At 42.8% G+C, this 24,501-nt stretch overlaps 1 protein-coding gene across 1 annotated transcript in view; it reads left to right on the top strand.

Annotated features, from left to right (window-relative positions):
* The window catches only part of DNAH14 (dynein axonemal heavy chain 14), a gene marked incomplete at its 3' end in the record, with an annotated part of 442,814 nt that overhangs the window by 323,014 nt on the left and 95,299 nt on the right, over positions 1-24,501 (top strand). The window contains exons 51-57 of the mRNA XM_082252323.1: positions 2,502-2,669; positions 6,666-6,836; positions 9,373-9,546; positions 16,039-16,125; positions 17,279-17,476; positions 19,508-19,669; positions 22,918-23,127. Coding sequence (XP_082108449.1) covers positions 2,502-2,669; positions 6,666-6,836; positions 9,373-9,546; positions 16,039-16,125; positions 17,279-17,476; positions 19,508-19,669; positions 22,918-23,127 — 1,170 coding nt within the window. The remainder of the gene's footprint in view (positions 1-2,501; positions 2,670-6,665; positions 6,837-9,372; positions 9,547-16,038; positions 16,126-17,278; positions 17,477-19,507; positions 19,670-22,917; positions 23,128-24,501) is intronic.

Here is a 24,501-nt window from a genome sequence, read left to right as displayed (position 1 = left end):
TGCATAAGAGTATAACCTGCAATGATATCAAATGAAGGGAGGAAGAGGAAGTCTGCATAGTACTTCCCTTTATAGGCACAAGCCTCATGTGGATGCGCATGTTTGTGACATAATCTTTCATTCGAGAGGTCATTCAGTAGCTGGACCATGAAATCTCTATCAGCCACAATCCAATGTTGTTTTGTACTCTCATCTCTTTATTCGGTACTTTTTTGCCTGGAACAGTGTAATCCAATATATATATATATATATATATATTTTTTTTTAACTTCAGTTATTTTTTTATGATGCTTTGCTGACATCTTGTGGCCATGTTTATTAAAGTGGCTAGTTTGTTAAAAAAAAAAAAAAAAAAAATGAGTAAAAGTATAAAAAAAAAAAAAACTCTCCTTGAAAAGATCAGGATTAATACTTACCAGACCTGGTCACTTACCACTCCCGGTCACTGTCTTGCAGAGCTACACCAATTGAAGGATCTGTGCAGTGTGGTTCCACCCACTGGCCACCATAGCTATACAGCTCTGCAGGAACACAGTAGTGAAGTAGGGGCTAGTGGGTGGGATCACAATGCATTGGGGGGGGGGGGGGGGCACAAGCATCAGATATATCCAGCACTGCAATAGAACCAATATCACAGTCACCAGCAGTGAGACTACTATGTATTATCCTTATGCGGTGCCTTTTTAAAAATATTTTAGTAATGACAGAGTCATTTTATGTACACATGTCATAAAAAAGAAATATGTTGGCTACCATTGACTTCTTTCTGAAAATTTTGATTGCCTGGCTGTCAATTTCAATAGACCTGGAGTCGAACACCTGAAACAAATTTGCAACAATAACGAATCAAAGAAAAGAGAAAATCTTTTATCTCTGTACTTTTTCCAGGTCAGAAAATATTGGAGCGACTGGGTTAGTATGACAGTCTGGGTGCTAGTATTGAATTGAGTCTACTCATTTCTTCAGGTTTTATTTAAAAGTAGCACTTCTATTTGTCTGAATTCTCACAGCAGATTAACATTAGCTGTAACATCTAAAGGGGGTGGAGAATGAAAATGCTAAATGAGGATTTTTGGCCAAAAACCTTATTTTCAGCAAGTGTGTGGAGTGATAAGCGAACATGTGTGAGCAGGAGGAGACATACATTTTCCATTCAAGAACAGGAAGTCCTGAAAAGTAAACTGTAATAAATGTGAATCGATCTAGTGAACCTGAAGGTAAAAACACATTATAAATATGGTGAAACATCCAACTGGATCCTGAACAAATAAACTGCAAATGATCAGTCAAACATAGATTCTTCATTATAGAAATATGCCCAATATATGCCATAATAAAGAGAATGAATAAAACCCAAGAAGGATGACAGATACTCTTCTGTTATTATTTTGCAATTTTTCTCCATAAAACCCAACTCTGGGCAATAAAAAGGTTTTCCCATGCAGTCGGGCTGTGCCCGCACTGCACGGGTCAACTGGTCATTTTTGTCTAAGGGATTGGAGAAAGCTTATACTCACCCAAACCTCCAATCCACCTGCAAACGGCGCTCCCCCACGATCCAGCAGTGGACTGTTCCTGATGTCCTCATGTCCAGAGCAAGTCTATGGATGCGATAACTTAAGGAGCAATCTACCGCACTAGACTGCTGTACCGGGAGGTGGTGGGAAGCAGGAGCCACAGGGACCGGTCTTGTGCGGGAAGGATCAGAGGATTAGGTAAGTGTATGTCTCCATTCTCCAGTCCCCTAGACAAAAACTAGCAGTTAACCCATGCAGTGCAGGCACAGCCCCACTGCATGGGTAAATTTTTTTCTAACCCAAAGTTGGGTTTTAAAGATGAAGTTTAATCTGCTTATATTTTTCCTTTGCTGGTTCCTCATTTTCTGCCTCATCAACATCAGCCAGTTTTTGTTTTGCATTTGCATTTTCACATGTTAAAATCTGCGTTTTTTAGCTATACCCCCAGAAAATTATATATTTTCTAAAGGCAGAGGCCTTGAAGGTTAAAAAGAGGAAAATTAGTAACTAAATGTGCCAGCCTCAAAACTGCACGCGCCTGCACTCGTGAAATGCCAAAAATCGAAAGTACCCCCTAATGTGTTACCTGCCATCTGCTCCAGCCAGGCAAGCACAGGATTGTGCTCGATCTGCTGTACACCCAACTTCCTAGCCTGGATTTCGACAGCTGTGAACCAGAAGTGCTCAGGGTTGAGTTCTTTAAGTTCACAGTGCTGCAGAGATCTGAGGACAGATCCGAGCAGTGATTCAATTCTTTGGAGGAGTTATGCAAAGTTCAAATGCCTTAATGGGTGTTACTAAGTGGGGGAATCTAGGCAGTCTGCATTTGTGTACTAACCAACCTAAATAACACCTACACCTGAGTCTTCATGATTAAAAGAACTGAAATCCCAAAAATAACCAGAAATTGGACTTTATTGCAATAGCTTGTTTTCAACTCAACTGTGGAAACGTATTTTAATGCATGTACTTCTCTTCTTTCAGGTACAGCTGGGTTCATTTCTGCTGAACCAGAACTTTTTAGCGGACATCCAGAAGTGCAGAGAGTTACTGTCATCCTGTGCAATCGCCATCTATTACAAGACGTGTCAGAGCTTGTTACCCACCCCCACTAAGTGTCATTACACCTTCAATCTCAGGGACCTGTTTAAGGTAATCGTCTACTTTTCTACTGTCCCACAAATATTCATATTACAGGGCCAGTTTACTTTCCTACTGCCCAAAAATAGCCTAAATACAGGACCCTTTGGAGTTCTTGCTTAAAGTGTATCCAAAGGCAAAACTTTTCTTTTTTGTTTTTAGTTATTTCTGTATCCCCCATTAGTGAGATTTAAACTTTCTATTTTTTTCTGATGGCCTCACTGGTTCAAGAAGTTAGGGAGAAAGGCAGAATTTTGAATTGTCTCCAGAAGTGGAAAAAAAGGGAAAATCTTCCAATGATGACACTTTTTCTGGTGAGAACTTTCTAAGAGGAGAATTTCCTCACTTTGCTGAGAACTTTTCTAACTTCCTGATGAGTCTACAGTACAGGAAGTGAAGGGAAATCTCTGAAATTGCACAAAATGTTAGTAGAAATCTGATGTTGGTTTTAACCATTATTTACTCTATCCAAGATATACAAAACAAATTAGTGTATTCTTTAGACATACTTTAAAGGGTTAGTTCACCTTTTAAGTAAAATGAAAAGGCGAACTAACACCATACGCCCTCAATCCCACCCCCTCTGATCTCAGTTGTACTTACCTCCGTGGGTGATATGTAATGCTCTGTGGCTGTGACCAATCAGGATCACTCTGATCTGTCCCTGAAGCACTGCAGAAAGAAGAGGGAGAAGATCAGAGATTTCCAATCCCCAGACAGCTGCGTGAATTCTGACATCTCTTCACCCACAGACATAAGGTAACGGCAACTGGGGGAATTCACAGTAGAGAAGGATCTGGGGGTTTTGGTAGATCATATACTTAATAATAGCTTGCAATGCAATGCTGCAGTTTCTAAAGCGTGCAAAAACCTTTCTTGTATTAAGAGAGGGATGGACTGCAGAGAGAGAGAGAGTTATGATTTTGCTCCTGTACAAATCATTAGTAAGACTTTACCTGAAATATGCAGTTCAGTTTTGGGCACCAGTTCTCAAAAAGGATATCGGGGAACTGGAGAAAGTGCAGAGAAGGGCAACCAAACTGACGAGAGGCATGGAGGAGCTCAGCTATGAGGAAACACTAGAGGAACTGAATTTATTCCCTCTTGAGAAGAGGAGATTGAGAGGGGATATGATCAACATGTATAAATACATAAGGGGTCTTTATAGTGAACTTGGCGTGGAGTTATTCACTTTAAGGTCATCACAGAGGACAAGGGGGCACTTTTTATGTCTAGAAGAAAAGAGATTTCATCTCCAGATATGGAAAGGTTTCTTCACAGTAAGAGCTGTGAAAATGTGGAATAGACTCCCTCCAGAGGTGGTTCTAGCGAGCTCAGTATATTGCTTTAACCGCTTGCTGACCGCCCGCCGCAAATTTACTGCGACAGGCTGGCTTGGCTGCGCGAACTGACGTAGAGGTACATCGGCTCGAGGGAGCGGTTCTGGGTGACGAGCACACCCCAATAGGCAGCGGGGATGCCGATGCACGGGAACGACCGCATCGATTGCCGCCGGACACCCACGATCGCTCCCAGCTGAGAGAGAACCCCCGGTCACCTGTTGTAAACACAGCCCACCGTTGTTCTCAATGAAATGATCACAGAGCGCCTATGATCCTTCTAAATAGGAACACAGGTCTCTGTGCTAATTTCACAAGCCCATAACATCTAACCTTTTGATCACCCCTAGGTTAACCCCTTCCCTGCCAGTGTCATTATTAGAGTAACAGTGCATATTTTTAGCACTGATTACTGTAGTAATGTCACTGGTCCCCCCAAAAGTGTCAAAAATGTCAGTTAGGGGTCCGACCTGTGCTAAATATCGCAGGAAGGCGGCCATTACTAGTAAAAAAATAAATAAATAAATAAAAATGACACAAATCTTTCCCCTAGTTTGTAAACACAAAAACGTTTGTGCAAACCAATCAAAGTACACTTATTGCGATTTTGTTTACCAAAAATATGTAGCAGAATACAAAGTGGCTTAAAATGATGAAAATTTTTGGTTTAAAATTTTTTTTTATCGGGAATGTTATATAGCAGAATGTGAAAAATATTGTTTTTTTTTTTGTTTTGTTTTTTTTCAGAAATGTCGCTATTTTTTTGTTTATAGCGCATAAAATAAAAATTACACAGGTGATCAAATACCACCAAAAGAAAGCTCTATTTGTGGGGAAAAAAAGGACATCAATTGTATTTAGATACAATGCCGCAAGACCGCGCAATCCGTTAAATAACGCAGTGCTGAATCGCAAAAAATGGCCTAGTCATAAAGGGGCAAATCCTTCCGGTCCAGAAGTCGTTAAAAAAGGCCTGGATTCTTCCCTAGGTGTACATAATATAAATGGGTACTGACATTTATAGGTAAAGTTGATCCAGGGAATATCTGGTTGGCTCTCGGGGGATCAGGAAGGAATTTTTTCCCCTGCTGTAACAAATTTGATCATGCTTTGCTGGGGTTTTTTGCCTTTATCTGGATCAACTGTGGGTATAGGATTGTGTATATGGGCTTGTATGATTGTGGTTTTTTTTTTTATTGTTTTTTTTTTTTTTTTATTGGTTGAGCTAGATGTACAGTACTTGTGTCTTTTTTCAACCTGACTAAAGTACAGCAGGGATCGGGGTGGGGGCGGGGGGTGGATGTATACTGTTAGCTCACTTTTTAATTTTTTTTTCTGGACAGATGATCTTATACTTGAATTGAATCTGTGCTTTGCATATGCAAGGCAAAGCAGAAGGTTCCCTTTGATGCTTGCACCAACAACTACCTTTATTTAACTTCCCTTTGCTTCAAGCTACTCTGTTCACCAAGGAAAGCAAAGTAACATTCTTGGTATTTCCAGTTATGGGACTTATGGAACGGCCTTATTCTATGTTCTTCCACATGCCAGGCTTTTCCTTGGTAAATGCCGCTCATTCCCTGAGTAATGTCACATGGAAGCAGGAGGTAGTTGTTTTAGCTTTTAGTCAGCTTTTATACGCCAACTGTTCACTCCCTCGAGCAACAGGGGACTGACAAGAAAATTAGTATATGAGCTGGGAGCTGCAAGAGTAAAGCAAAGGTTCAATTTTTAGTTAAATAAGTTTCAGGCAGCCTTGAAGTAGATGTAAACCCACACATATACCCAGTGAAGTGAGCAGCCTCAGACGATACGCAGAGATGAGACAAATCTCCCTACAAAAGTTTCACATGTATATCTGCTGTCTTCAGCTTTCTATGTTCTTTAGAAAGTACATATCGTTTTACAAATTTTTCCTCCTGTTTCAGCAGTGGGAGGGGAGTCTAGGCATACACTGTGTGTGAGCTGATTGGAGGAAAGGCACACCGTCCCACCCCCCACCTCCACATAGGCAGAGGAAGGAAGTAACATGCAGAGCTGTGCTGTGAATAGACACTCTCTCTACTTATCTGTCTCTAAGTCCCTTCCCTGACATGAATTTCCAGCTGCTTTTATATCCTGTGTCGGAGAGCCTGTCAGAAGTTATAATGCTGATAACATAGGGAACTGAGCTGTAGAAAAATATGGGACTTAGGGCTTTGGAGAGAGATGGGTAAACACTACAGATCTATGTGTCTAGGTCAGATTTCATGATTGGGGTTTACATCCACTTTAACTGGATATCACATCACATTGATTTTCTCCATTGAAACACAGTAGGGATAGGGTTCTTCCATTCGGGCTAGCTGAGCTCATTCAGCATAAATGCAGCTGTATTTCCTCTGCCCAGGCAGCAGGGCATGCATGCAAAAAAAAGACATTTTGCTATTTTTGCATTAGCACATTCACTGCACTTGTGTTAATGATAGCTGTATGCTGTATCTGGGATGCCTGGGTGAAGGAAATATGGCTGCAATTATCCTAAACAGGCTCAGCAGGCCCAATTGCAAAATCCCTTATTGTGATGACACTGTCATGTTTCCAAGTTTTATCATCAATTTTGATCTGTGGTTAGTTTACAAACAAAGTAATGTAATCTTCTTGTATCACTGCAATCAAACTCCAACAGGTCCTCCAAGGGTTGCTGCAGGCGAGCGAATCAGTTATTGTGACAAAGGAAATGGCAGCCCAGCTACTTGTTCATGAAGCTACACGTGTTTTTTACGATCGCCTTGTGGATCAAGAAGACAGAGAGTGCTTCTATCAGTGTGTGTCAGATGAACTGCACAATTATTTTAAGGTAAAAAAGAACAATCTGGGAAGAGGTGTAGTGGATATGCCTAAATTGTGCAGAGTTATGTTCAGGTATCTTCATAAACACAAAAGTACCCAACGTAACAAACCTTCATCACGTTAATAATTCATTCAAACAATAGTTTACATATTCATTACACCTTTAAGTGCCAGTTCACATTTCTGCGATGCTGGAACGCTGCGAATATACAGTGTATTCCCGCATCGCATCCGCACCCCTGGCAGTTCACACTGCCATATGCGATACGCTGGGGGTGTCAATTAAAAGTTAACGACACCCCCAGATCAGATCGCATTTCGCAGTGCGATCTGAAAGTTCGCACAGAATCGGATCACACTGGTGTGAACCACTATGCGATCCGATTCTGCTGCGGACCAAAAAAAGGGTCCTGTGCAAGTTTGGTGCGATTGCGGTGCAAATTCAGCCATACAAACTGTATGGCTGAATTTGCACCGCACAGAGATCGCATGTAATTTTAGGAGCAGTGCGCTCCGAATTACATGCGATCTCTGTCATCGCAGAAATGTGAACCGGCACTTAAAGAATATAGTTCCATATTACAGTCCTTGTAACTTCCTGTATTAACTTACTGGTGTAACTGTAACTAAATGGTGTATAGGAAGAAAGAAGGAGTAATCTCCCACGTTTAGTGCGCTTAACAATAGTCTATAAGTATATGTGTATGTAATACCACCTCAAAGATTGTACATACAACTAACTAAATGTAATAATACCAAAATATTACAACCAACCAATAAAGGTATAGATACAATAAAAATTGGGATAATCAATATATAAATAATGTCCACAACTAATTTATCTATATGGGGTGTGAACCATACATATAGAAATAAAGGTATGTCCAAAATTCCCAAATGTTAATGATCCAAGCAGGAAGCAAAAGGGGAGACCGTGATAAGGATGTTCATAAGGGGTCACCAGTGCTCAAGGGAGTTTGTCAGGAGGCTCACCAGATATGTTGGATCCCCTCTAACCTTACGGTAGGGGGATCATACAGGCTTATAAAAGGTGGAATTCCTCTCTCCAGGACTTGAAGCAATATAGCTGGTCCTCGCGCTGCTCCCGGGCACAGGGTCCCCTTTAGTGCACTCCAAGGACGGCCAATGGTAAATTAGACAAAATATATAGGGAGCCTCATAGTGAGATCCATTTAACATTTTATTTCATGCAATATTGCTTCAAGTCCTGGAGAGAGGAATACTACTCTCTCCTAGCCTACTAAAGGTGATAGAAACTTGTACTAGGAGAAATATATGAGATGCCATTGCTGACAACCTTCTAAAAATGCCAGTTGCCTGGCTGTCTCAATCTCAACTTTACGTCATTAACCTACAACAAACATCTGACAAGTTATATCGGAATGAGCTCAAAACTCCAGATCTCCATGCATGTTCTCCTGATCTGTTCCAGCTCAGTGACTCAAAAGGCTTTAAAGCCACTGGATCAGTACAATCCAGTGGCTAGGTCGGACTACTAGAATCTTTAGAAGCCTAGGTCAGCAATGACAGCTCTCATATTTTTCTCAGTACAAGTTTTCCTCAACCCCCAGAGGAACTTTCAGTTTAAATCAGCAAAATACATCCCAGGTACATTAAAATGAAAATGTGTGCAATATGTGTTATAGTTTTTCTTAAAAAAGCCTAGCCCCAATAGAAAAGGGTTTTCTGTGTAAAAGAGATACTCTCTCTACAGAGGTCTTGCAGACCAGCTCTAGCTCTGACTCAGTAAGGGGCATGACCAACCTCTGCAGATAGACCACTCCTTCCACACAGAGAGCAAGGTTCCTTCTCTACAGCATGCTGTGGGGTTTGATACACATATTTAGCTGATTTAAAGTGGTTGTAAAAATGTAAGGTTTTTCCCCCTTAATGCATCCTATGCATTAAGGTGAAAAACCTTCTGTGCTGCAGCTCCCCCTCCCCAGACCCCCCCCCCCCCCCATTTTCTTACCTGAGCCAGGTCTGAGCCAGCAATGTGCACGAGCGCAGCGGCTCCATCCGATGTCGCTCTCCTCATTGGACAGATTGATAGCAGCAGGAGCCATTGGCCCCCACTTCTGTCAATCACGGGGGATAGGGCCGAGTCCCGCTGTCTGTGTCAGTGAACACAGCAGCAGGACTCGAGAGCGAGCCCGTACAGGTGCCCCCATTGAAAGCATCTTTTTGAAGAGGGGCCTGGAGAGCCGGTGGGGGAACCCAGAAGAAGAGGATTGGGGCTGCTGTGTGCAAAAGCATTGCACAGAGCAAGTAAGTATAGGCATGTTTGTTGTGTTTTCTTTTTAAATCGAACGTTTACAACCACTTTAAACTTAAAGATCCACTTTAATCTTGTTAAATTTACTTTATTGATTGGAATCTTTTAAAATTGTGTCATGCATGCTACTGATAAAATGAAAAAAAAAAAAAATGGTGTCATGCAATTCTTTGCAGTTTATAAGGCTGAACGTAGCGTGGTGGGGGGTTCTTTCTGTAATTGTCATTTGCACTTTTATTTGTTGTAGATTACCTGGTCAAAAGAGAAGCTGATGAAAGAGCCAGTTCAGTTTGTAGACTTTTTAGAGACTAGCTCAACAGCAAAGAGCAGGGTGTACCGACCAGTCACCAACCAGAGACAGCTTGTATCTAAATTGGAGGAGTACCGGATGAAGATGAGAATGAACTCCCCCAGCTCTGGAGTGAGTATCTTCCTCTGTGTTTTTCTATTAAATTTATGGAATCAACTTCTTTGCTGTGCAGACAAAATACAGGTAGACCTCTGACACAGAACCTTCTACATAAGAAGTCACTGACAGGTAATCTGTGCTCTTTCATGGCTTGGCCATTCACAATCCAACATTTTCATCCATTGTGAGCACATTTAGCATTGCTTGCAACAAATGCAATTGTAAGGGTTAAAGTTTATCTAAATGTATAACAGTATATCCTCACGCCTATGGTAAGTGCTGTGCATATATATATAAATAAATAAATTAAATAAAAAAGTGCCTGTGCAATCAATAGCTGCTTGCTGCAAGTTAAAGTGCTGGTGCCTTTAAAATGTTATAAACCTAATATTGCAGCGCTGCTATTTATTAAATAGATTAATCTTACCATTCAACCAATTGAAAAGTTATGCAAATGTGCAAAAATGTGCAAAATCTTGCAAGACAAAGCAGAAAATTATACTGAGAATAATGTTAAATCATAAAGTCCATAAAATCAAACAAGTGTCCATCAGGTGCAGATAAAGTGCTTCTGTGCTTCACTGTGTATATAAACTGGGGTACTCCCCTTGTGGTTATCTACTTACCACAATTTTGTTTGATATAAGTCATTCAATGTAAATCCAGCAGTGTAGTCACAGCCTCTTTCTGTCAGCCTGGAATCCACAATGTTGTAGGAGAGATCCTGGATGGTGGTCCTTATTGCATCCCGAGTCCCCTCATAGGAAATAAAAGGCCATCCATAGTGAAGTACGTTCACTTAAAAATGTATTGCAAAAAGAAACTTACTTACAAACATCTTTTAAAATTAGACAAAAGGACGCCTTAGCAGCAGTAAAGTGGGCCTTAAAGGAAGATAAGAAATTACCTCCTTTACAAATAGATTTTTTATTAGAGATTTTAGAGATGGCTATGTGCAATAATTATTTTTGGCACTCAAAGAATTTTTATAAGCAAATCAAAGGCGTCGCAATGGGGGCAAAATATGCACCTACGGTGGCTAATATTTTTATGAATAAGTGGGAAGCAGAGTATATTTTTAATAACCCACACCCCCAGTTGAAAGGTTTTAAACAATATATTGATGATATTTTCATTATTTGGGAAGGATCACAGCATACATTACTGAATTTTATTGAACATATGAATAATAATAAATACCACATTTCTTTTACGGCTAGTATTAACAACACAGAAATTAATTATTTGGATCTTACCATTTTTAAATTGAATAACAAGATGGCTACAAAAACATACTTCAAAAGCACTGGTGTCATTGCCTGCACTGGGTGCACAAAACACTTGTCCATCCCATTCTGGTAGAAACAGCCCTTGGCATGGGCTTATGCTCATGTGAATGAGGCCTAACAATGAACTTTTCTTATTTGATCTCTTTTTGTTTGGTAAATATCCAATTAATGTGTGTTGTTATGTCTGTTGAATAAGTATAAAAAACCCCTGTCTATTCTGGCAGATATATTGTGCATCTAATGCAGATAAAATCGGCCCTTAAAAAAAAAAAAAAAAGGTATATAGATCGGTACACCAGTGTGAATGAGGCCTTAGGGTTTAATTGTTATTTTATGTTGGCACTAGGGTTGCACCAATACTGTTTTTTTCATCGGCAAGTACACGTACCGATACTTGTGGTGCAGTTTCTGTCAGAATCGCATGCAGTTTCCCGCAGCATTCCTGTGTGAACCCAGGCTGAAGTCACTATGACATGCCTGGGTTCATACAAAAGCGGTGGGGGACACCGCAGGCAGGACCCCCCTTTGCCGGGTCCTGCCACCACACAAGCTAGGAAGTCTTGGCCCCCGGGTGCGCCTTAGCCCAGATGACCCTCCAGGCCTACCTGCTAAGCAATTGCCTGCTACTGTGGGGGTAGTGGTCCTGGGAGGAATCCCCATCCAAGGCAGAGCCCACAGGAGAGAGAAGCTCACCATGCTGCAGTCTCCTCATCTGTAGTCCAGACCCAGGTGCGGGCGGCTGGCACTGCAGGCAAAGACCCGGTCGGCATGTCAGCTCGGCGGGGGAGAGTATGCAAAGCGGGCTCCGGCCTGTCTCTGGGAGCAGCCGGTGCCCCTCATTCTGTGGGAGAACAGCGCCATGGGATATTCGGCTCCTCTGCTGGGGGAGCCCGGTGGTCGAGGGGGGCCTGTGCGGGCTGCCAGAGAAGCGCTGATGACATCTTCAGAGGGAGACAGAGCTGCTGCGGCCAGTTCTTAAGCCCTCAGGGTACCCCAGCACAGTAGCAGCACATACAGTGTCCAGGATGAGGAGTCAGTTGTCTGGCAGGGGACAGCAGCTCCACAGACAGACAGAGGTCCGCTCTGAGGGGGAAGTCAGCAGCTTTGAGGATGGGGAGCTGGAGATGGAGACTCTGGAGGCAGCAGGGGCATCCCAAATGACGGCTGGTATGGCTTCCTGCCCAGTGCACCCTGATGAGTGTACTGTTTCTGATTTGTCTTGTTTTTCTTCTGTTGTGTTGGGGGGGCCTAAGAGCAGGTGGTGGGTTCAGGTCAGGTTGGCAGGGGCCTCTGGAATAGTCTTCAGGACTTGCTGCAGAGATTGGAAGCAGGGGTGACAAGGGAGTCCCCCCCCAGTATTGCCGTAGGCTCCCGTCAAGAAAGGGAGACGTTTTCCGAGGGCATTTGTGCCTCTTCAAGAGCTCCCTCTTTGACGTCAGCAGCGGTATTCGTGGGCACACAAACAAACGAGGACATCGTGGCAGCTGTAGCGATCACCGCTGAGACTTGGAAGGATGGAGACAAGGAAGTGGAAAAGGTGCGGTTAGCTGATTCTGCAAAATGTGAGGTATATATATGCTTCGAGAGACCGTTGGGGGCACACCCTAAAGCTGAAGTTTGCAAAAAACTCTGGAAGAGTGAGTATGTGAAAATATTTTCCTTGCTCCAAATTTAACTTGGATCGTGTTAGACCGGACAAAAGCCAAAAGGAAAATGAGGAGAAGAGGAGGTATCGGCTTATTCCTCCGACGTTTGCAAATTGGTTGCAAGCATTTGCAATTTTTGTTAGCGTGATCGTGGAAAAAGCACTGGAGAACTGTTCGGCCCTGTTTTTCTAATTAGAAGCCATTAGTGAGGCTCACAGGGTATACAGGGGGCTGGTATGGATCCGCTATGACAAATAGTTTTTGTCAACGAAAAACCATCCCCCCCCCCATACACTGGGATCACAAATATATTAGCCTCTGCATGCAGTTGAAGGCTTCTTCCAGGGCTGGGGGTACGTTTTTTCCTGGGGGGGGGGGGTGTCGACGGTGCCTCCACCTCTGGATCGCCGGCCCCTAGAAGGATTTGTTGGCAGTTTAATGAAGGAATGTGTCGTTTTGGAAGTGCCTGCAGCTTCAAACACGAATATTCAGGCTGCGGAGGAAATCATTCCCTCGTTCGCATTTTAGACAAGAGAAAGGGCGTGCCAGCGACAATTCTGGAAAAAGGGACGACGCTGCTGAGGCTGGAAAGGACACATCCCAATTATGTTGCGGGGGGGTCCCTCCCGTTTCCAATAATTTATGTTCGGCGCTCCTTAACCACTTTCAGACCGGAGGATTTGGCTGCTCAATGACCAGGTCCTATTTTGCAATTGGGCACTGCGTGATTTTAACAGACAATTGTGCGGTCATGCGACGCTGTACCCAAACAAATTTGACGTCCTTTTTTACCCACAAATAGAGCTTTCTTTTGATGGTATTTGATCACCTGTGCGATTTTTATTTTTTGCGCTATAAACAAAAAAAGAGCGACAATTTTGAAAAAATAAAAACATTTTCACATTCTTTTATATGAAATTCTCAAAAAAAATGTAAAAATCAAAATTTTTTAACATTGTAGGCCAATTTGTTTTCTGCTCCATATTTTTGGTAAAAAAAATCTCAATAAGCGTATTTTATTTGGTTTGCGCAAAAGTTATTGCGTTTACTAACTACGGGAAAGATTTATGTTATTTTTATTGTTTTTTTTTTCCTAGTAATGGCGGCGATCTGTGATTTTTTGCGGGACTGCGACATTGCAGCGACAGATCGGTCCCCTAACTGACATTTTTGACACTTTTGGGGGTACCAGTAACATTACTACAGTAATCAGTGCTAAAATATGGACTGTTACTGTAAAAATGACACTGGCAGGGAAGGGGTTAACAGTACTGGTAATCAAGGGGTTAAATTTGACCCTAGGGGCATGATCCTAACTGGGGGGGCGTGGCTTGTGAAGTCATCACAGAGACATGTGATCCTATATAGCAGGATCACATGTCATCTGTGATCACTTTAGGGAGAAGTACGGACGGCTGTGTTTACATCAGCCGTTCGTCCTTCTCTGTCAGCGGCAAGAGATCACAGGTGGCCGGCGGCCATAGGAGCCGCCTGACACCCGCACTGGCTTCCCCGCACCTCCGGTGGCACGCGATCTCCCCCTAGCTCGTCCCAGACGAGCGCCGTACATGTACAGCGCTTTGCCTGTACGAGTCAGCCTGCCGCAGTACATCTGCAGCGGCTGGTTGTAAAGTGGTTAGTCCGTTAGTTGTGTCAAAGAAGCTGCTGAAAGAAGTGACCTTGGGTTACATGAGTGAATCATTTCCTTTCCCGCCTCTTCCGCGTCTTGAAGTTTCCCCATTGGGTGTAGCTCCGAAGAAGGAGCTAAGAAAGTTTCAGATGATTCATCATCTCTCATATCCGAAAAGGAGGCTCAGTGAATGATGGTTTTAACACGCTGGAATGTGCAGTTACCTACACATCATTTGACGCAGCTGTTTCCTGGGTACGTAGATACGGCCAGGGCTCACTCATGGCTAAATCTCATGTTCAATTGGTATTCTGGCGGCTCCCAGCGGCTCAGATTTTTCATTTGCTAGGATGTTGTTGGCAAGGTTCTTACTTTGAAGATCGTTGCTTGCTGATGGATTGTTCTATCCCATGTGCCCTGTTTGAAATGTTTAGTTCGTTCCTTGAGTGGACCGTTGGGGGAGTCTCGGGGGTGAACTCAGTCATCCACTATCTGGATGATTTTTTGTGCATTGGACCGCCAGAGTCAAGGACTTGTGAGATCCTGCTGGGGACATTGTAACATCCTGCGGAATGTTTCGGCATGTCTTTTGCCCCGGACAAGATGGAAGGCCCAGCCACAAAAGTCAGAATAACCATAGTTTCAGTGGCCATGGAATGCAGTTTTCCTATGAATAAATTGTTGGCGCTGTGAACGGAAGTGGGACAAGCATGCAAAATTTGGCCGGGAATTTTCGTCCGACGACCGATCCGCCAAATTTTCGGCTTGTTAGTATGATGCTTCCGACAACCGACTCCGACTTTTCGGCCGAAAAAAATCTGGTGTGCAGGCTTTAAAATTTTTGTCCTCCGTCAAAACACGTCCGATTTTCGTGCAGTCAGTACAGATTTCGACAGGGAAAAATCTTATGAGCAAGACTGGGCATGCTCAGAGAAGAAAGAACACAAAGAAAGCAAACCAACACATGACATCACTTCTGAAGTAGAATTTTGTCTTGCGGGAAAATTTGTGTGCAGTCTAGGCACATTCCAACCAACAAAACACCACTCTGGACAAAAGATGGACGACCGGTCGGCGGAAATTCGTTGCGTGTGTACTAGGCTTAAGGCTAAGATCACATGTAGGCGTTTTGGGGAGCTTTTGGAGAGTTTTTCTGCTCTAGGATCAGCTCAAAAAACGCCCAACAAGACAAATCCTATTCATTTCAATGGCCCCTGTTCACATCTGAGCGTTTTGACGTTTTAAGCAAAACGCCCAACGCTCAAAAAAGTACATGAGCTTCTTTTTGGGCAGATTACAGGCGTTTTTATTTTTTTCCATTGGTCACTAGTCAACCTAAAAATGCCTGCACAAAAACGCCTGAAAAAACGCCTGTAAAATGCCTGTAAAACGCCTGAATAAACGCCCATAAAAACGCCTGAAAAAAAACGCCTGTAATTAGCAACGCCAAGATGTGAACGTAGCCTGAAATTGTTGTGCTAGGGCAGCCTATTTATTTGAATGGGCTGCCCAACACACCACAACAAACCAATTCAACCAAAGCAATGCACTTAAGTATGTTTCCGCAGGTTGCGATGCGCTACAAACCAAGTCTGATTAGAAGGTGTGTTAGGCTGCCATTAGAGTGGTGCTGGATTGCACCAATGTGCATAACGCATGTTCCTACGGTGGTGTGGTGTAAATGGGCCCTAAGGCTTCAAAGAAGTTGCTGAAAGCTTTTAATTTGTTTTCAATAGCTAACTGTGTACACTTGAACACTAGAAGCTGCTTTAGGCAGTGCAAAAAAAAACTACAGCAATGAATAAAGTGTAAAAATCCTGAACTTAAAATAAACTGACATCACACTGGATGCTCTGCACACTTCACATATCATTCCAGCATACAGTAAATGGATATACTTGTGCCTATGCTAAATCTTCTTTCTGTTCCATTTATACAGGATACATATGTGTTCTTTACTGAAGCTGTACAGCACATCATAAGAGCGGCTAGAGTCTTCAGACAGCCTGGAGGTCACATGATGCTGGTATTGAAATCATGTATTGTACATAAGTTCATCTTGGGATGTGTACTGCTCAGATAAATAACGACAATTTCCAGTTTTAATTTTTTTTTTACCATAGACCTAATCAGGAGTGAAATTAATTTTAGTTCTAATTTGCAGAATAACTGCCACGTGTAAAGACCCCAATTAATATATCCTGCCAAGATATTGAACAGTGGCATTATTAGTAAAGGACAAGGATCATTAACTCCAGCAAACATTGTTACAAGCTAAAAGCAGGACTACACTGCATCTGAGCACCATAAACCAAAAATGCTGTTTATTTAATTTTCTAATATTTAAACCAGACTCCCCCATCCATCCTTGTCTCCATGCTTTATTTTGCTGAGAAATCATTCTGAAAAACACCCCCCTAGCATTTCTGGCCGTGACCATCTTGAGCAAGGCCGAGCACCAGCAAAAAGAAGTACTAAAAATCCCCCCCAGGCAGGAGAGGAAGAGAACAAGGTATGAACATGGCATATCTGCTTGTGACATTAGGTCCTATCTTCCAATAAGTTAACATTTCTTCTGTTGCCTGACCCTGCCTCTCTCTAGAAAGGGTTCACATTATGGGCAAAGCATTGCATCATACCTACTGGGTGCTCTTCCAGTGTAGGTATTTGCTTGCTTTTTACTATCTTGAGTAAAACTCCATGATCTTTATAATTGAATAATGAACCCAGATAGCAAGGATAACTTGCCACAAATTTGTGGAAGTGTTGAATTGTAAGTCTGGTATCTTGCTGCACATTTTCACTGGCAAGTTGTACATTTGCAGAGCACTTAAAGCACACGTTCAAGTTGACACTTTTCAAATTTGCATGGCAAATCTCTAACAAGAGTAAAGTTGCAGTGGTGAGTCTATAGCAAGAGCTCCGCAAGTCTACAGCATGAAAATTCAGCCACAGTGACCCCTGTGGTGGGATGACTATTGCACAGCATAACAGAACTTGCAGAACACTTGCAGAATGTTTGCGAAGAAAGTTGATCTGGAGTCATGCAATGCCGACTTGCTGAAATTGTGCAACAAACTTGTGAAGCCTGGCAAGTCTAGCAATAGCTTAGCAAATCAAAACTTGCAGCATAATTGCTTGCTATCTGGGTATAACATTGTGATGATTTGTTTGTGCAGATCGGACTGGATGGAACAGGGAAAGTTAGCAGTGCAGCCTTGGCCTGCTACATATCAGATTGCAAGCTCTTTCGGCTGTCCATAACACAGAGTTACAGCCATGCGGAATTCAGGGAGGAGCTGAAGAAAGTATTCAAGGAAGCTGGACTGCAAGGCAAGAACGCGGTACTCCTCATTAGAGGCTCTGACATAATCAAGGTAAAATTTAATTTATCAATATATGTAATTTAGCCATGTCCTTTTAAAGTTGCACCTCATCACTTTAAACCAAGACACATATTTTTACACAGGTTCTGAGGCTAATATAATGCAGATAAAGCACCAAGTGATTTTGATTACCACCTTAATCAGCCACAGAACTTGTGTAAGTAATGAGTGTCCTGGTTTAAAGGGATGAGGTGGCAATCCTACCCAAAGTAGGGTAACCAGATGTCCCCGGTTTCCAGGGACAGTCCCCAGAGGGGACTCCAGGGACACTCTCCCTGGACCAAGCCTGTCCCTGGTTTTGTCCCTGGATTGCAGGCATTTGCCCTGTTGGTCCGGCCGCTGGGTCCAACTCCAGGCCGTGGTCACTGCTTTTCTCCCCCTGCAGTGCTGATCCAGCCCCGATCCCCCTGAGCGGTGCACAGTCATTGCACACATGGCTGTTCTGGCTGCTGTGCTAAATAGAAGAACGCAGCAGGGAGGGGGCGGGGCCCAGACACACTCTGGGAGGAGCTTCAGGGGCCACACAATGACTGACCATGGGCTGCAGCCTGCAGAGAGACTACACGTGACCAGTAGAGAGCCAGAACCACATTGTTGAGGTACAGAGAGAACCCCAGGGGGTCCCGAGTGAGAGAAAGAGATAGCTCTACTAATCATAGAGAGAAAATACAGTATAGAGAGAGAGGAAAATACAGTATAAAGAGAGAGGGAGAGACAGTATAAGTATAATTTTTTGATCTCATAGGCGAAATGTGAGAAATAACGTATATATCATACAATCATTCCATAAACACGTACCACATACACTGCATATATAATTTGAGGAAAATATGCTTATAAAATAGTTTACCATTTGCCAGTAAAAAAAAATATGTCACTGGATTTCATTTTAAAAATCTGGTCACCTTATCCTAAAGCAAAATCTTTTTTGATTTTGCACACATAGTAAGAAATTCTGAAAAAGAATGACAATTTCCGCATTAAAATGACTGGAATTCTGATGTTCTATATGGAGGAAAAACAAAAGAGCTTTTCAACCGCCATGTTATCCTCACAAAGTGAAAAAACAGTCTTTTCTCAGCTCACGTGGCGGTGAGATTAATCTAATGGATCAATTAAGCTACTTAGTATTTAATCATTACTAACAAATAAACTGCCTTTTACTGTGGTTAATGGCTCATCTGTACGCAAGATTTAATTGCTTGTGATTACATTTTAACCCTTTCTTGACCTAGTTTACATTTAATTTATTTAAAGGCTCATTATTGGGAAAGATCTTGTAACAGGTAACTGTATGGAGTACAAAAAAAAAAAAACATGTAGGGATAGTATTTCTAGATATGAATTTATTTTTTATTTTACATGCCTTATTTATAATTTTCTCCATATGTACATGCAGACTAAACTGTCCATCAAAAGTGACAGTTATATTGATTGGGAAAAACCATATATGCTTACAGTGGTTCACTTTTATTCGTATAAAATGTGTAAAATAAAACTATGGGCAAAATCAATCGATGGCATATGTGATGTACTGTAAGTCCCACCTGTGGTTTTGGTAGCTGTTGATCCTGCCAGTAGATTTGTCACCTTATCTCTTTCTAAAACAACGCTGATTGCTCTGCAGTAAAATGACACAGGATTGTTGTCACCTTTTGGACAGGATAGTCTAAAATGGATATATAGCAAAAGGTTAGAATCTCTGTAAAGTTTTTTTTAGGTCTGTGTCCCCACTGGGAAAAGTAAAGGGAAAATTCCCTATTGTGACAGATGACAAAAAAAAACCAATGGGCAGAATATTATTCTTTTCTTCTCTATTTAAAATGAAATAAATGCTTTGGCTTAAGACTTGTTTGGGATGCAGCGGTTTCAACAGATACTATTCATAATATGTGTCTCGTTTGATGAACTCATGAACCTTTCATGACTTCTCATTATCCGCTCTTCAGGTTCCAACCAAAGCGACTGATTCTAGGCACTTGGTAACTACTGTATATACTGTATACTTTTGTCTTTGCACAGGGTTCTTTCCTGGAGGATATAAACAGCATCTTGAATTCAGGAGAAGTTCCTGACTTGTTTGACAAGGAGGAACTGGATGGTCTGTTTGTGGAGATCCAAACAGAGGCTGCAGAAGCCAACATGTCTGACAGTGCAGAGTCTATGCTGACCTTCTTCCTACAGGTAGATTAATCCTCTCTGTAGAAGTGGGATTAATGTTAATTCAATGCTGTACATAGACAGTGTGTGTCTGTTTTTAAGGCTGAACTCCAACCTTCCCTTCACTCCTCTCCTGTACTCAAACTGTTTATTCTTCCAGTATTAATTAGAAGCTGCAAATCAGGTAAAATCTACCTTGTTTCCTAATTGGAAAACATCCAGAAATGGTATTGCACAGAACAGCTCCGATCCTCTTCTTCTGGGGTCCCCCCCACCGGTGCTCCAGGCCCCTCTTCGAAAAGCTGTTTTCTATGGGGGCATCTGTACGGGCTCGCTCTCGAGTCCTGCTGCTGTGTCCACTGACACAGACATCGGGACTCAACCTCGTCCCCCGCGTCACAGCTTTTGATTGACAGAAGCGGGAGCCAATGGCTCCTGCTGCTATCAATCTGTCCAATGAGGAGAGCGACAGTGGGGGGAGGAGCTGCAGCACAGAAGGTTTTTCACCTTAATGCATAGAAAGGTGCGCACAGTCTAACCCCACAGCATGCTGTAGAGAAGGATCCTTGCTCTCTGTGTGGAAGGAGTGATCTATCTGCAGAGGTTGGTCATACCCTTTACTGAGTCAGAGCTAGAGCTGGTCTGCAAGTGGCAAAGGTAATGCTCCCTGCTGATTACCACCAGGTGCGACTCAGCAGGGGATGTGCCAGACCTCTATAAAGAGACTACCTCTTCTACACAGAAAACCCTTTTCTATTGGGGTATATATGCTCTTCGGTGATAGGAAGCCGCTTCCTATGGGGCACTTGTGAAGGCCCCGCGCTCTGTCCTTCATTACAGAATTTGATTGACAGCAGCAATCTGCCAATGGCTCCCACTGCTATCAATCTGTCCAGTGAGGAGGGAGAGAGCAAAGAGAGCCTCTGCTCTCCTGCACATTACTGGATCAAAATCAGGCTCAAGTAAATGTAACGGGGGGCTGGGGGGACACATGCAGAACAGAAGGTTTTTTACCTTAATGCATTCTATGCATTAGTGCAAAAAACCATAAGGGCCCTTTTAACATGAGCTTTCCGATAAGGAAAAACCTGTCAGTTTTTCAGGCAGACCTGATCAGACCCTCCATTCACCTCTAAGGAGCTGCAGTTGTCAGCATTCACATGTCCGCTAAAACCTGCCGCTATGCGATCCAATCCTGTCCGCCATATCCAGACAGATGGTGACCCTATTTTCCATTCATCTAGAGGATTGGATCAGATGGGATAAGATGAAAACAGACAGGGGGTCTGTTTTCATCCGATCTCCTCATAGAGGACAGCGGGACTCTGACAGGTCCGTCTTTGCACAGTGAGCAGAGACACACCTGTCACCCGCCTGCTCAGTGGGGATCAGCGGATCGCTGAGCAAAGGGGAGTCCACCAAGCGGACTGCTCGTGTGAAAGGACCCTTAGGTTTTAGAACCTCTTTCAGTTCTTTCAAACATGGCAGCTCAGGATCACATGTAAGTGTGACCAAGGGCAGCAGTAACATACTAATGGGGGTGCAGAGGGTGCAGTCTGTATTGGGTGCACACTTGCAGGGGGTGCTTGGGCTGCCTGACATTTCTTTCTTTTTGTGTTGCATGGCGTTGCCCTGCAGTGCCACAAAACAGATAAAAATAAATTTTATGCAAATGCAGCACCCCCAGCTAGTCCACAGCCCCCGGTTCAGTGACTGCAGAGCTCCGAGTCGAAGGAAGTCTCCTTTCCTCTCCACTCATATAACAGAGCCAAGAGCAAGACTACCTCTCACTCTTAGCTCCTGCTGGTGAGTTGGGGGAGGGGGGGGTTCCGAGGTCCCTGCCCCCCTTTACCTCAAGGTTCTGTGCCTGGGGGATAGGAGGGTTTCTACTACTGAAGGGTCTGTATTGGAGTGGGGGTTGTCTGTACTAAGAAGTCTGTCTTGGGGGGAAGGGGGGGTTTTCTACTTAGGGGAATGTACTACAGAGAGGATGAGAGTTTCTGTACTGGGGGGGGGGGGGGCGTGCTTGTCTCTATGGGGGGATTCTGCTACTGAGGGGTTTATACTGGAGGAGATAGGGGGTTACTGTACTGAGAGGTCTGTACTGCAGAGGAAGGGTTGTATGTACTGAGGGATTTGTACTGGTGGAGGGGAATAATGGTTTCTACTACTGAGGGGTTAGGTGCCAAATGCGATAGGTTTGCCACTGTAGAGCAGTAACATTTTAAGGACGCTATGTACTGCTGCTCTCACTGTGCTGCTGATGGAGAAAGGAGGAACTGGAGAAGATAAAGTATAAGCAGAGTAGACAAGCCTTATAGTCCTTCTTATCCATGAGACTGACTTTATGTCCTTTACCACCACTGATTCCCACCTGCAAGATTTCTTGCCCACTTTGCCTACTCACCAAATTGTGTGTACACTGTATCCTTCAGGTTCAATCACACCATTGCATTGTGGTAATACACGTTAAAATGCACGCATTACCGCAATGCAAGGTACTGCACTGGATATGTATTGTGGTGCGCTTGACATAAATACAGCATGACCCAAATTTTAATGCATTAAGGTGCGTTTCAAACCATTCATATTGAATGGGCTGTATAGTGCAACATACCGCAATGCACCAAAATAGTGCATGTTGTGGCACAGTGCACTGTATTGTGAAAGAGCTTCTACAATGTGAATACATTTATGCATGTCTGTTTTTGGCTGCATTGCCAGGCCTTTCAAAATTATTAGGCTGCCTTAACGCAATGCATGTTATGTGCAACACAACATTTACACACCCCAATGCAGCACCATCATTTGAATATACCATAAAGCATAATGCATGCAGTATTTTCATTACTATAAGTTTTTGCTGTTTTTGACAGTGCAGGATGTTGTTTTCAATCCACTGAAGGGGACAGGAAATCTGAAGTTATTGCATTTATACTGGTGCCTTTGGATAAATAGTGATATAAGGTCTGCCCAACAAGGACACAGCCAGGAGAAGAAAACCCGATGGAGATTCTAACCCTTCTCCACTCTATCCAAAACTACAAAAAAAAAGTATAGGTAGTTGTTATATTTTATGCACATCACTGGGAATAAACTAATTGAGCTGTTTGCCATTTCTTTAGACAGGGACCTGATTGCCTATTAATCAGATCTTTAGGAATATGAGTAATTTTAGTGTTAGTGTCTCCCCATCTTTGTCTTTCCATATTTTGAAATTCAAAGTACTCTGTAAAATAATGTGACATTACCAAACCTCTCATTGGCTGCAGCGGGTTCGTTCGAAGCTACACGTGGTCCTTGCCCTGAGTCCTGCAGGACAGACATTACGTGAACACTGCCGATCTCACCCATCTCTGGTCAACTGCTGTACTATAGACTGGTATGACGAGTGGCCGGAGGAAGCCCTCTGCAGTGTGGTTAACAGTTACATCACAGAGCACAATCTGCTGCAAGAGCATCATCTGCTGCAAGACAATCCGGTGAGCTACTCAATCCATTTATGCTTTCATTAGAGGGCTGCTCAACCAAAAATGAATGTGTCTATTATGGGTTAAGATTGGTGTATTTAGTCAAATTAGTCTTTTTGCATTTCTTAAAAACTGCAGCTGCAGTTTCACCCAGATTGAGATCCCGATCAGCTATGCCCCTCACTCCCACCTCAAATCTTACTCCTGATTAAACAGCAGAGGTCTGTCATTTCTTTCAGCTTTGTCCATAATGTAAAAGAATCTAACAGGTAGACCACCTTGCACTGACCACATAAGGTGGGAGGTGCTGGGAACTCATGTGGGAGAAGCTGAAATTGCTTGGTGCAGAGATTTTACGGTCTCAATCCTAGAATGTTTACAAAAGCCACAGCCCCTACTAAGCACACAATTTTTTTTTCAGTGGTATGAGCCTTAAATCAGAAGTCAAGCCACCAGAATAAGAAAGGTTCAAGAGAGAGCCTATAAAACTAAACTTCTAAAATTAATTTGTGACCGTGCTAAAAAAAAAAAAAAAACCCTCTATTAAATTAAGTCACATAATCCTGTTGGTCTGCTTTAGGCCTCATGCACACTGGACATTTATTCTGCTGCCCCTAGGAGTGTTTGGCATCTTTTTTCCTGCCTCTAAATGCCCCTGCATGTTAGCCTGTGTGTCCATGCACACATAGACCTTTGGAGGAGTTTAGAGGCAGAGGCGTGTAGCGGCAGCTAAAAAAACACACTTCCAGTGTGTCCAGGAGCAGCAGTTTTGGCAAAAAAACACTTTAGGGGCCTAAAAGCATTAGACACATTTAGCACTTAATCCATTAGCGTTAATCCATTTCAATAAGTTATTACTCTGGCTAATGAAATGAATTAAGGCCCAAGCACTTGCTACGCCTATACACGTTACAAGAGTTTACAGGCGTCAAGTGTTTTTTCTGCCAAAATGCTGCTGCCAGGAGGAAAGGAGTCTAGGGGAGTTAGCAAAAAGCATAGTGTGCATGAAGCCTTATGTTTCAAAAGAAGCAGCTGAGGAGGCAAAAATTGGGTTTTGTTCTTTAAAGTAGGCAGGGCATTGAGAAGTACTATGCTGTCAATCAGCCTCTATAAAAGGAAGGAGGGGCAATAAAACATAAATGCTAGTACATAGATCTCTCTCCCTATAATCCTGGGCTGTATCTGTGTAATTTACTCTGCATTTTGTACACAGATTTTTCTATTGATATTTCCATGTCTGTATATTCTATGGTGTATTAAGCACATCTTCCTATACATGTTTAGAATTCTCTGTTATATGATTAAATGCATCTTTCTTCTGATAAGGTCTTCTAGTCCTATATAATCACTTCGTATTGCATTTTCCTACACTCAAAGTGTAAGAAA

This window comes from Pelophylax lessonae, assembly GCF_965119305.1.
Source record: "Pelophylax lessonae genome assembly, chromosome: 3".
NCBI classification, from domain to species: Eukaryota; Metazoa; Chordata; class Amphibia; order Anura; family Ranidae; genus Pelophylax; species Pelophylax lessonae.
Note: the sequence above shows the minus strand (reverse complement) of the source record. Positions and strands in the feature narration are given on the sequence as shown.